Raw genomic sequence first — 13,661 nt, 5'->3', positions numbered from 1 at the left:
AGCTCCTCTCTCTCTCTCCAGTGCTGCATGTCCAAAACTACTCTTCAAAATAGGAGTCCATCTCCCTCTTTTTTCTCAGAGGGGTCTCAAAGGAATTTGGGGGAGGTCTGGTTCAGTTCCAGTTCTTACCCCAAAAACTCTGTAGCTCTGCTGCCAACTCTCTTTTTTCCCGGCTCTCCTTCCAGGAGTCCTCTCTGTGGTGCTGCATGTTGTTTCTGCTGCTTCTCCGGTTCAGGTCTTATCTGTCCTGGCTCTCTGCCACCGTTTCTCTGGTCAGTGCCAGCTGCTGAAACATTTCCAGGTTCAATTACAGACACTTAGTCCAGCTTAACACTGTTCCAAGTCTCTGCAGTCCCCCCCCAGCCAGGGGCTGGGAGGCCCCAGAGGCCCCGAGGGGCTCCGAGCCCCTTCCTCGTTGCTCTACAACATGGCCACCTCTCCAACAACAACCTACAACTCATCTCTTCCGTTCTGGTTGTGGTATGTTTACATTTCGCAGGAGCGCCCATTGGACAGAACTTCAAAACTTCCAGGGCTTTCCACCCCTTGGGGTTTTACCAGTTTTCTTAGCCTCTGGGGGAAAGCAAGATCCAAACCACTACACAAAGTTATGAAGGTAGTGGCCAAGGTGAATGTGTACCTTCACTCGATAAATGCCACACGACTAAAAACCTGTGACACTCAGGGAAGTTTCTGTGAGATTGAAAATGGATGCAACGCTTCTGTATATGGCTTTTGGAGAACTTCTAGAACCATTTGTCATGGATGCTGATGAGGGCAGACAGCTACAGGAGGTTCAAAAGGGTTTGGACATATTCCTGGAGAACAGGTCCATAATTTGATATTAATAGCCCTTGGCCCGGGTATACCTTCTAACATCCCACACACTTCCTCGGGCTCCACAACTATCATTAGAGATGTTCACTTTGGAGAACAGCCAGGCCTCAGCATTTTACCCAAATAACCTCCTCTGCTGTCACTGTCACACCCACAGTTCTGGTGTGTATGGACTTTTTGTCTGATCTAATAAGGTGTTTCTAATGTCTCTTGCCTGCAAGGTATAATCCAGAGAGACAAAAGAAAGGTATTTCCTTTAAAATTTGAGGGATGAAATAGTAATTATGTCTTATTAGCATATTTTATTACTTGAAGAATAGCAATAAAAAAATGAAAAAAATAAGAGGTAGTATGTAAAGTGAAAAATTTAGAATAAAGTATGATTTATAGTGTGTGAGGTTTTAATTCTTATAAGCTGATTTATAGAAGTGGAGTGGCTTCTCTAAACTAGATGTTCTCTTAGTTCCCTCGTTTCAGTTTCTTTCAAGTGTTTGCAGAGGCTTTTAAGCTTTAAAACAAATAATCTGTCTCGTTTCATGCAGGCTTTATTGCAACTCTACCCATTGTTTCCTTAGGAAAGCCAAAGTTCTTGGCTTGCATTGACCTTAAATAGATTCTTATTGGACCTTTTATTTTGAACAATTTATAAATGCGGTGCAGGTACAAGTAGGATAAAGAAATTTAATTGCTTTTAATTTTATTATTTAAATCTTAATGGCTTACATAGTGGAAAGTGCACAAATATAATGCTCAGGAGATCAACAGCCATTTTACTTCTAAGCATGTGTCAAAATAAATGCTGTGGGATATGACAGCAAACAAGCAAGAATTATGTGAAGGGTTGCGTGTACACTATTTTCACTGTCTACAGAGGCCCTCAGATATGTACAACTAGAGGGGTACTTAAATTGCCAATAGACTTCTTTTGTATTTGTTTGAGTAGGTGCAACCGTTTGTGTAACAAGGGAGTTGTAGCTGAGTTATGAAGACAATTTGGGCTACAGCTAAAACCAGAACTGGAGCAGACGTGGTTTGCAGTATTGGCTCTAAGCTTTATAGAATAGAGCCTCTGCTACAAAAACAATTTGAAGTGAAAGTTCAAGGAAACTAAGCAAAAGTGAAGAGCCTGTTGCAGAAAAGGGTGTGAAACTGTTCTTGGTCAATATTCCAATCAGTGTGTGTGTATATATATATATCTCCATGTTTATACAGTTCATAAAATTGATACATCTTTACTTTATTCCCTTTACTGTAGAGAAGGTCAGAAGAGTACCATGATCATAGCATTTATGGACAAACTTGGGACAGTGTATCAAAATGAACTGAAATGCCATTTAAGTAGTGAATAAAATAAAATTCAGAGGGAGTTTAATGTTGGAATTTTCTTTTTTTAAATTTGTTTTTATTTGCTTTTTCCCCCCCCTTTCAGAATCTGCTGGTAGTAATGTCCCAGTAATATAATGATTCCAGGACTATGTAAAGAGTCTATAATACTTACAGAAATGCTAGCTAAAGACAAAGCATTAAGTGTCTAAGTACATGCTGTCTGATTTTTCTCTCCTTGTTGCCTAAACAGACTTCTGGGAATAAATAAATATTTAAAATATCTGTATCTAGGTCAGAGTATCTTTTTCACTGAAACCCCACATTGCATAATTAATGGCTTCTGTGGACCAAATAAAGCCTCAACTTTTATCTTTACCTTAAGTCAGAGGAAAAACTAGTAGCAGAGTCAATATGGAGATAGTGGTTTCTTTTGTAAATATGAGGACTTAGCAGATTTTCTTCAAATGTTGTCATCCAAATATCTAGGCACAAAGGTGATTTGTGTGCATTATAGAATTCTATTCATGTGTTTATATACCACTTGTCAAGATTTGTTCAAGACGAGAAACATCTGAAGTCTTGGAATTTAGGTTATTAGAACATAAATTTTAACTTCAGTTCTATTAATTTCAGTGGTGTAAAGTAAAAGGAAAGAAATGTTTTATTTGGGCAATTGATGCAGAGCAATGATATGACTTTGTTGTGTAAAGGACCATGCCTGTAAATTAGTGAAAATTCTGGTTGGGAAGCCCTACTCTGTCCTCAGCTCATGTGGATAAAAATGGTGATGGGGTCTGTTAAAATCCAAATATACCAACAAAAACCTCATTCTTAACTGTGCGAGGACATTTGTGTTAATTTTCCAAGTGTCCTGTTCACAGAATATCAGAGTCAGAAGGTGAAAATATGTAATAAAATATTGAGGATTACATTTTAATTTGGTCTAGGATAAATTTTGAACAGTTAATTTATTTTTCAATTTTCCCCAGTAATGGTAATATTAAGTAGAGGGTACACGTTATATTTGAACAACGCTATGAATCTCTTTGTAAAGACTGGGCAATTCTCTGCCATTTGGGACATACCTTATTGGCTAAGGTTACCTGGAAAAGTTAATCAAGTTTTCTGTTAATAAAAGGCTTTTAACTTACAGTTTCTCTAAAAGGTTAATAGCAGTCAAGTATGAAAGATGATTGATAGGGAAGCAGTCATTGACAGAAATTGCATTATACATCTGCACATCATGGTATTAAACAAACTGTTTCTTGCTAGAGATTTTCTCATTAATAGGTGGTGTGTATGTAATTCTTCAAACATCTTACCACTTACAGTGTTGGCCAAGTGCAGTCAAAGTTTGACCTATGTATATGTACTGAGTGGAGTGGATTTAATAAAAATTTTTAGCTATTCCCATTGCATACATTGTGATTAACTTGAATACTGTATGTGCTTCCTTTCTTGTTTATTTTCAAGTCTTAGTTTAGGTTTTACTTGGGAGTTTGGTATTGAAAGTCCCTGAATAAAATGAATTGTGGGAAACATTTCAACCAGTGCCAAAACTCCCAAAACTGCACTTATTTGTTTTCAAATCTTGAATGTAAGCAAAGGCCATATAAAAATCTCAGCTTTGATTCTTTTGGAAACTGCCAAATTGTCCATCCAATGGTTGCTTAAAAAAAAAATCTACATTTTAAAAAAGTTTTACAAATCAGTATATAATAAGTGTAATTGATAAGTACAAGCAATTGATGTGATATCTTTTGCCACTTAATCAGTCATACATATACAAATCAATATTGAAATCACATAAGCAGGTCCAGAACTTTATAAAAATATTTCAGAGAACAGAATCTCTTACCATCTGAGATTGTCCATGATTTTTTTGAGCTTTTTGGGTAGTATTGAGCCAGTAAAAAAATTCTGAATGAAGTCTTATATCTCATGGACTTATTGAAGGTAGTCAGGCACAGGTCTTGAAAACATCAATTTGATTGAATTTTATTTTTTATCCAGTTGAAGCCAGTGTAAAGTGTTTGACTGTTGACTGGCATTTCTCCTTACCTGCATTATTGCTGTTTTTTAACAATATTGACTACAGAGCAAGTGATATGCTAATTGCTTTCTCTGTTCATCTAAACACCCTCCATTCTAATTTCAATATTTATATTATTATAAAACTGCTGCTTACCCTCCCCCCTCCAAAAAAAAAAAAAAAGAGGGAAAAAAATACCAGTCAGTAAGACTTTGTATTAAAACTAATTTGAACAGATGCTTGAGCTCCTTGTGGGCACTGTGTTGCAGGAAAACTGAGTAATCAGCTTAGCCAGTTGTTTGAGAGGCAATCTTGTGCTCTGCTAAAGTAAAATTTATGCAAAAATCCTGTGAGGCTTGATGGTGCGTTGTCAAAAGTTTTTTAAACACCTCCTGTTGGTTTTGGACCTGTTAGATTTTATAAGTCTACTTGCTGCGGGAAGTATAAATGCTGAGTGGTTGTTGAGTTTGTCCTTTGACATAGAATTAGCTGAAAACATGTATACTGCTATTTCACAAGAGAAAGCATTTCAAAAATAGGTGCTTGTTTTCCCGCTTTATTTTAACTATTAAGGGATTTTCTCTCTCTGATATCCTTTCTCTTGTGTTTCACTTTGATTTTGGGTTGCACCTATTCATAAACACATTTCTGAGTTTATTTGCCAGATGAGTTTTGTGTGTGTTGACTGGGAAAAGGAGTGAGTTGGGAACAGTAAAATTTAGGAACTGAGTTTTTAAAATTTTTCTGTTGCAGACCTGTGAGAAATCCACAGGATTTCACCACCACACAGGCTGAGTCATCCATCAGCATAGTGTGATATGTGATAGGGACTTTACAGGGCACAGAGAGCATGAGGGAGTTTTTAAATACCATTTAATTGCTCTTTTATGAGTCTGAATGAATCCTCTGTATAATCTATACACAAGGAAGAGAAAATATCTTAAAACTGAAATTAATGGCATAGCTTCCTCTAAAATAGAGGAGTGATGACATTTTCTTTACTTTTACAGCTATGTCTTTCTTGCTGTGAGACAGGAGGGAGGAAGTTTATGAAAAGGTCCAGCAGCAGCCATTCAGAAAGCTCCACACATCTTGCTCTTTAATTAAATCTCTTTTCCCTCCTGTAGGAAGTGGAAGCCATTTACTTCCAGCACAGTCTTGTCCTTCAGAAGTTAAGTCCTGTTGAATTCATGTCCAAAAGTGATTGCAGTAGTAGACTGGAGTTGGGTGCTCAGTTTTTGGCCTGACTTGGAATTTGTTGATTCTTCCACTTTTACATATTTAGCTGCTAATCTCAGTTCACAAGCTTGGGAAACATCGGGAATCTCTGCAGGCTGTTTGTGTTCATTGCACAGTGGCTCTTTGACGCTGCAGACACCTTTAATCTCTTCCCAGTCTTCTCCTTTCGAGCAACTCCACCTGTGTAAAGATAAGCACAGGAACAAATCCTGCAGTTCTAAGAGGCATCAGATCTTTCTGAAGCAAAACTCCTTCTTTTAGAGTCAGAGATAAGAGTAGCAATGACAGTGGTCTGAAAACCGCCAGTATTTGCGTCTGCTACACCTACTACCTCCTTTCTGCTTACTTGATTGACAGCCAAAATCGAGCACTAGAATTTCTCTGGCCTCTTCAACCTTGCTGCTGGATGCCATTAGTTGCTTCCAGAAGTCTGGTTTTTTCACTGTTGAACTATCTTGTCAGTTTAAATCCATGTCTTTTATTCCATTTGTTTTTTGTTGACAGTTTTTACCTTGGCTGTCTGAGAGTAGTCAGGGATGGACCCTACAGGTTGCCTAACATGGGCATCCACAAACAACTTCACAGCTCAGCAGGGCCCAGACTTGGTTATATGTGGCAAAAAGTGGCTGTAAAGGCAAAACGGCCATTGCTCTCACACAGAGTGAAAAGACTTTGGATTTCATGTTGCAGAAAGAAAAACGAGTCCTTAGATATGTGTACCATCCGTTTAGTCATTAAATGTAAAGAAATTTATGTTGCTATTGGCAGGTATATGTAATTTCATGTTGATGTTTCTGTAAATTAGAAAGCTGCAGGGTAGCTAACTGAGCATTAATAAAATAGTCACTTGGAGGAACTATCAGTTTGAGCATTGTGAATGTAAGGAACAATAACTTGCAGCAGGTCTATACTCATCTGTACACAAACTGGTCTTGTTTCATGGGCATAATGTATCTGATTTACTTTGTATGTAGAGTAATATAGATGAATAGCACCTCTTGGCAGCATTAATACATTTTTTACCTTAAGTTGCTCTTGCACATTAACCAGATTTTTTTCCTGTGTACCATTTTTCTTTTGCACCAAAATACACTGCTATGTTACAGCCTTTTAAGTAATTTAAAGACAAAAAAAAATATTTAAATAGGAATCACAAAGTATGCAGTCTTTTCCAACGTGTTAAAATATAGAAACATTAATTTATTTAGACATATTTCTCTTCTGTGCTATTCAGGCATACAAATTAAACAACTGTTTGTCAAGAAAGATAGCATGTTGTTGATCCAAATAGTGATTTTTAACTCTGATAAGTTTACAGTCTTTCTTTAATGAGCAGATAATCTGAGCACAGACTTCATACATATTCAAGACAGAGAGCATCACTACCTGAAGAGGAGTCTAAATACAGAGTTTGATTTAGCCTCTGGTAATGGCTGTTTGTAGCCTGACTGCTGCAAAAGTGATTTTTCAAAGGTTCGTAACTTGTACAGAGTTGAGCTGGTTTTCACAGATGGGATCCTGCTATATTTCATATGCTTACTTCAAAGCAAGATTGTGCTAGAGCTCTTTGACAAGATGGTCACCTCTTTTCTTATTATGGATAAAGCAGTGTATTGTCTACCCTAGTCTCTTTAGAAACAGGGGACTATTTTGGTTGAAACATTAAAGAAGAAATTTGGAATAGAAACTCTCAGTCTATCTTTCAGAAGTTGACACTTATGTTAGCAACTGAAATCCTCTTAATATGAATTGTTGGACAACTTGCATATTGAGGATGTTCCCAACTCCATCTCTAAAGATGATTGCCCTTTTCAGAGTGAGAAAAAAATAAAGGCAACTTCAAACATTAAGGAGTAAAAACATTTTTTAATTAATAGCTTGATGTCTGATGCTGGGAGCTTTAGAAAGCTGTTTTTATGTGACACCATTTGAGAAGAAAAAATTTGGTGAGCTGTCACTTGTTTTTAATAAAAAGTGATTTCTTATTCACCCAAGTGTAGTCACTCATAACTACTGATTCTTCTGAAGAAGCTTTAAAAATCCAAATAATCATCTTTGCAGAAAGAAAGGGCACCAGTGACACAACTGTCTTACTCATACTCCTCAGCTGGGAATTTTTCTTCTGAATTAACAGGTCCTCAAAAGGGGAGTCTGTGTCTTTGCCTAGGTTTTAGAAATTTGGGGGGCCATATGTATGGCATTTAGGGGAAACATTGGTTGGTTTGGTCGGGACTTCTGATGTGTCTGATGTACTGAAACTATGTCTCTGGTGTCTGTAGAGGGTTCTGTAGTGAGGTTCCCTGCTGCTAAAATACAAACTAATTAATTATGTGAGGTATAAGTGACATGAAAAGCAACTCTAATGTTGGTGCAATCAGTGAATAGCTATGATGTATAATTACTATCACAGCAAGCTGAAATTTTTTTTAATGGAATTTATGTGTACTCTGTTTTACAATAAGGCTGTAACTTTTAAAAAACATGACTTGATATTTAAGGGTGGGAAGCATTATGTGATGCCATGTAAATGCCAATTATTCTTAAAAAAAAAACCAAACAAACCTTTGCCTCAGTTTTATGTCCTTCCAGATTAGTGATTTCTTTTAACCAAATTTCAATTGCAATGCTGGGAAGAATCTGAGTTGCTATTCTGCAATGTTACATTTATATTAATTTCTGTGCATAATGTCATACACTTTTCTAGGTTTTATTTAACAGCTTGAAAATTACATCAGTAATTGCTTGTCATAGCTTAGTATCCAGAGATGTCTTGGGTATGGGTTTGATCCACAAATAAGGAATTATGGAAAAGGGTACACTTATGTTAATGATTGTCACCTCTCCCCACCGACGTGATGGGTTCTATTAAGTGTCTCCCTATGTAAAAAAGTGGACACAACTCAAAAATTTCAAATACCACCTGTATTTTCAGAGTCTACTCAATCTTTCTGCTGTTGTCACTTCATATTCAGTAGATACAAAAATTGAGTGAGTGCACATTCATAATCACTAGCTGTTTTGCTTGTAAAGTTATTTTTTCATGTATTTTGTTGAGTTTAGAATAAAAACAGGTAGAATGACCTTGCATGGAATAGGATATCAAAGTTACTGTTTTTCTCATTGTCACTTTATTTTGCTTACTGCAAAAATACTAATATCGACAGCTTTACTTCCTGTTGGGACAGATGTGAATGACCTACCAATAATTATTACCTTGGCTCTTTTCTATAAGTAAAGTAACATTCTTTGCTGTTCACCTCTTCAGCATCTTTCCATACTTTACAAAACATCATTACATACATACATTAATAAGACCATTAAAATGTATAAGTATTTCGGGGAAGAAGACTGAAGTTTTAAAATAAGTAAGTAGAGAAATCACATTTTTAAGTACTTGAGTACAAACAGATGATAGCAATGCAGAGTTAAGGAAAAAATGCTAAGATTTACAAAACTAGGTTTCACCTTCATTAACTTAAATGAACATATTTTTAAAATGGAAAAATAACTAAATATCAGTCTTTAAGAAAAATCTTTTACCTCTTCAAATGAATTATTGATGGAGGCAGTCATTTAAGTGGTACCTTGACACAGGAAAAAGTTTTTTTTCTGTTCTCCCGCAGCCTCGTTTTTGCAGAAATCTAAATTCAGTCATTGAAATTACCTTCAAGCAGATATTCTTCAAGCAATTACCTGTCATGGGATATATTATTACAATAATGTCGACCTTCTCTTAGCCAAAAAAGGAAAACAAAATTGTTTTTCATATTAGACAGGCTTTCATACTGAGTAAACAAAAATAATTGCAAAAGTATGTGGTTATAACACAAAGGAAAATAGAAATATTCTTTGTGACAAGTTCAATAAACAGCATCTTAATCTGTTGAGAAATGGAAGAATACAAATTTGGGGATTCATCTGGCATACTGTAATTGTATTTTGAGAACCTAAAACATTTGTTTTCATCGGGAACACTTCATGCTCACAGTCAAGTTAGGAGCAGATTTATGAACACACATAGTGGGATAACCTTTCAGTCTGGAATATGATCCATCTTCTACTCGCTGGTATAAACTTGAGCCTCTTTTGGGGATGCTGTCAGGTTTTGTTCTCTTTTTTCCGGTAGTCTGGATCAGTTCCTGCTAGAATCTTGTAAGATGCCAGATTGCACAGGTGACAGATTGCCTGCTCTGTCGTTGCTTCCGTACTAGCAGTGAAAAACTTTTCATCCTGTTGCTAAATGGGGTCAGATTTGCATTAAGCATAGTGCTGTAATTGACCTGTAAGCACTGGATAGTGCATTTTTAATTGTTCTTTTTTTTTTTTTTTTTTAAATTGGAGTGCCTAATTTTCATGAGTACTCTGGTTCAATAAGAAGTATCACATTTAGTTGAGGAGCATTGTAAAGGAGGTGGTGTTATGTGTTTCGCCTAATGCACTGACTAGGAGTCTTACTGAAAAAAAACTTTAATTTAATGTAATGAATAATTTGCCAAGCTGCTTGTGTATTCATTAGCTGGAGATCTCATTCAACTAGAGAACCAGTTTTGCCACTTTACACCTTAGCAGTATACTAAATGCACTAGGGTCATATCAGCATGTCAAGTCATGTCTGTGGTTAGCCCTAGGGACAGAGAGAACCCTCCATAGGAACTCCATCTTTGTCCTTGTTCAGCAGTTATTCAGGTAAGATGGTGAGATGCGCCTGATCTTTTCCAGATACATCACTCTGTTTTCCTCTTAACCAGCTGTGCAGGTCCATGTGTTGAGGTGAAGTCCCACTTCATCTACACTCCCCTTCACTGCCCTTAACAAGTAAACAGGTGAAAAATGAGTTGAGGAGTCTCCTTTTGTTGAGACACAGCTTTTCTGCATAGGTGAAGAGATGTGTCCTTCCCCTTTACCTCCCTGATGGAAGTCAGTTGTTTGGTCCTGTCTATTCCCTAAGTATGACAATACTGGAAATTCAAAAATTGGATACATCTTGATGTGAGCAGTTTGGCAATACTGGGAGAAAAGAGCTGTGTAAGTGAAATAGTACCATTCTTAGAAGACACAGTCACACAGTTTTCTTTCCCTATACCTATATATGCCTATACAGGAACTCATGGTACCACAGAATAAATTTCCTTGCAAACATTTTCTAAGCCAGTCTTTCATTCTAGTTTTCTACTTCATGGAGAAATGGTTTTAGCTGCTATTTTCATAAAGAAATAATGCTTCTTCTGTATAGCTTGAGTATTAAAAATGTAAGGGAGCACTGGCTACCCTTCAGAGACCCTGAGTGCTGTGAGTAACTGGTGGCTATTTTATTTCTTTCATCTTGGTAAGATTCAAAGCTGTTTATTTGCTTAGTGTTTCACTGATTTTAAGAAGAAAATTAATTTCTCTTTTGTTTTTTAGCTACATTACTTGCTATAAAGTTAAAATATAGTGCATTTCTCACAGTTAGATTTATTTTTGTTCTCTCTCCAAGCTGGATAATGGAGATGAACAAGCAGCCCAGATCAGACGTGAACTAGATGGTCGACTACAATTGGCAGATCAAATGGCAAGGGTAAGTGGTTGCTTTCTTGTACCAAAAAAATATCTTCATATGAGGTTGAGTGGGATGATCCATAGTGTGTGCTTCCTGTTTCTGATTCTAAAATTAAGCATATCCTTTGAAAATAGTTTGGCAGATGAATTTCTTTCTGCTTTGGAATATCTGTGTAACAGGGGTAGGGAGAAAACCAACCTTGGTTTTGGAAAGTTATGCTGTGTAATCCTACACTTCCTTCATCAGCAAGTCCAGTTTTCCTCAATTTTTACATTGGGGTTGGAAAAAACATCTTAAAAAGAGGAAAGATATATCAACAACACGGTCCGTCTCACCCGTGTTCTGTGTTGGTTTATTATTATTTGAATGATCCTCACAGGATAAGGTACAGTTTAAAAAGCACTCCTAAGGGGTTTTTCTTGCTAGAAAACCTTGAACCTTGTCCTGTGTTTTTAATCTCTAACTATAAATTACTTTTTATTTCTTTTTTCTTTTTCAATCTGTAATATACTGGCACTGTAATGCTATAATGAGCCAGACCACCAGACTTGCTGCAGGTATTTTGGGTCACAGTCAACTCGCTTGGTCTTTGTTATTGAAAAAAAACCCAACTGTAGAGGATTTACTGTAAAACATTTTATGATATGCCTTATAACAGATAACGAATAAAATTGTCTAGTTTAGGAGCAAGGTACCTGTCTTTGCAGACAGCACATGGGGAGCGTTTGTTTGTTTCTCATTTATATGTAAAACATATATTTTAGAATAATTTATGTTTTTGTTTAATCTTGAATGACATTCTCCCAAGCACCCAATGTTCAATATTTGGAAAACTCTGTATAAAATTGACTCTGTATGTGTTCATATATGCATTATATTTGTGTATATGTTCCTTCTTGCTTATATTTAAATATTTAAATAATGTTATCTAAAAATTGATTTTCAAGTTCTTTCTATTGTTTAAGAGAAATTATTATTTAAAATAATCCATGTGTAATAATTCAACATTACTTTCAAAATGAATGATCAGTTATTAAAAATAGAGGTAAATGATGATAGGAGTTTCTTGTCATGATTGTAGTTCAGCAGCTTTATATTAGAAGCTTGAATGTGATTGACTTATTTTTGGTAGCATGAGAACTGGATGAAGTAACAAAAATATTAGTGGACAGGTCATTTTGTCAATTTATAAAATATTTGAAGGTAACATTGAAGGTTATTATTAATTACTATGTTTAAAACACTTGCATTAAAAATACCTAATGTGTAGTTCTTCAACCTGGGTTTATGGTTAAATGACTTGGTGAGGTGCACGAGGTTCCGATTGTAGTTTATTTCTTCTTGTCAAAATTAACTGTATTTGTGGGACAGGATTAGCCTGCCCATTGTTGTTGTGAAGACATATAAATAGATAGACACTGCAGTTATGACTTTTATTTTTATTTATTGTCTCTTAACTGAAAGCAAATTGGTAAATTAACATGATGTAAAATGAGGGAATTTTTTTCCTCCCTAACTTTTAAAATATATTTTCCAAGGAAAGAAAGTTCCCAGAATTTGTAACAAGGGAAATGGAGAACATGTACATAGAAGAGTTGCGGTCTTCAGTGAATTTGCTGATGGCAAATTTGGAAAGTCTACCAGTGTCTAAAGGTGGGCCAGAATTTAAACTGCAGAAGTTAAAGCGGTCACAGAATTCTGCGTTCTTGGACATAGGAGATGAAAATGAAGTTCAGCTGTCAAAGTCTGACGTGGTTCTCTCCTTCACATTAGAGGTAATCACAGATTTCAGAGAAAACTTGTTGATGGTTTAAATTGCTAGAATATCTCTGTCTTGATACTTTTTTCTTATTAGTCCTTTCTTGGTAATTTTAAAATTTTATGTAATTAGGATTTAGAATACAGCTGTATGATACATTTTCCTCCTGCAGCAGTAGTTTCATTTGGGCCCACACAGCAGTGTGGGCAGTTGAATCTCCCACACACATGTAACTTTAAATGAATTCCAATGCATTAAATAGCTAAGTATACTTTTAAACATAATAATGAACCACTGTTGTTATCAAAACCTCGTTCACAGAATTTTATAAACAGGTAGCATTTTCTCACTGGAAACATTTAGAGAATAAACACAGAAATTTGTTTTTATAAACTTCTGCACTTTCCTTAAGAAGCTATCTTATGTTTTTTGAGATTATGCAGGAAGTCTGGCCTGTGTCGATGCAGTCCTAATCCATATAGAGCTCAACTGACTTCAAGAGGAAACCACAACATGTCTGATCAGAGAATAGAATGGTTTGGGTTGGAAGAGACCTTAGATGTCATCTATTTATAACCTCCCTTCCAGGGACACTTTCCACTAGACCAGGTTGCTCACAGTCCCATCCAACCTGGCCTTGAAAATTTCCAGCATTATAACTCAGGTCCAATTCCGCAAATGTGCATCCTAGGAAATGCTTATCTCTCTTTTAATAATAATAGAATCAAAATGTTACCAGGGTGTGTGTTGTGTATTTGTTGGTCTGAAGGTGCCATACTTGTGCTATGCATATGAAGTGGCTTTAGTTTAAGACAACAGATGATGTTACAGAAAAAAATATTTCAATTGTTCAAGAGTTTAAAACAAATAAAAATGGTTTATCTTTTAAACAGTGTTTTTTCTTCAGTGAAATGAGCATGTTTTTTTCA

At 36.0% G+C, this 13,661-nt stretch overlaps 1 protein-coding gene across 9 annotated transcripts in view; it reads left to right on the top strand.

Annotated features, from left to right (window-relative positions):
* Positions 1 to 13,661, top strand: part of CADPS2 (calcium dependent secretion activator 2) — a 288,094-nt gene that overhangs the window by 109,583 nt on the left and 164,850 nt on the right. For all 9 annotated transcript variants that reach the window (XM_064656126.1, XM_064656123.1, XM_064656127.1 and 6 more), the window contains exons 4-5: positions 10,911 to 10,991; positions 12,512 to 12,748. In XM_064656126.1, coding sequence (XP_064512196.1) covers positions 10,911 to 10,991; positions 12,512 to 12,748 — 318 coding nt within the window. The remainder of the gene's footprint in view (positions 1 to 10,910; positions 10,992 to 12,511; positions 12,749 to 13,661) is intronic.

Source organism: Pseudopipra pipra, chromosome 5, assembly GCF_036250125.1.
Source record: "Pseudopipra pipra isolate bDixPip1 chromosome 5, bDixPip1.hap1, whole genome shotgun sequence".
Classification (NCBI taxonomy): Eukaryota; Metazoa; Chordata; class Aves; order Passeriformes; family Pipridae; genus Pseudopipra; species Pseudopipra pipra.
Note: the sequence above shows the minus strand (reverse complement) of the source record. Positions and strands in the feature narration are given on the sequence as shown.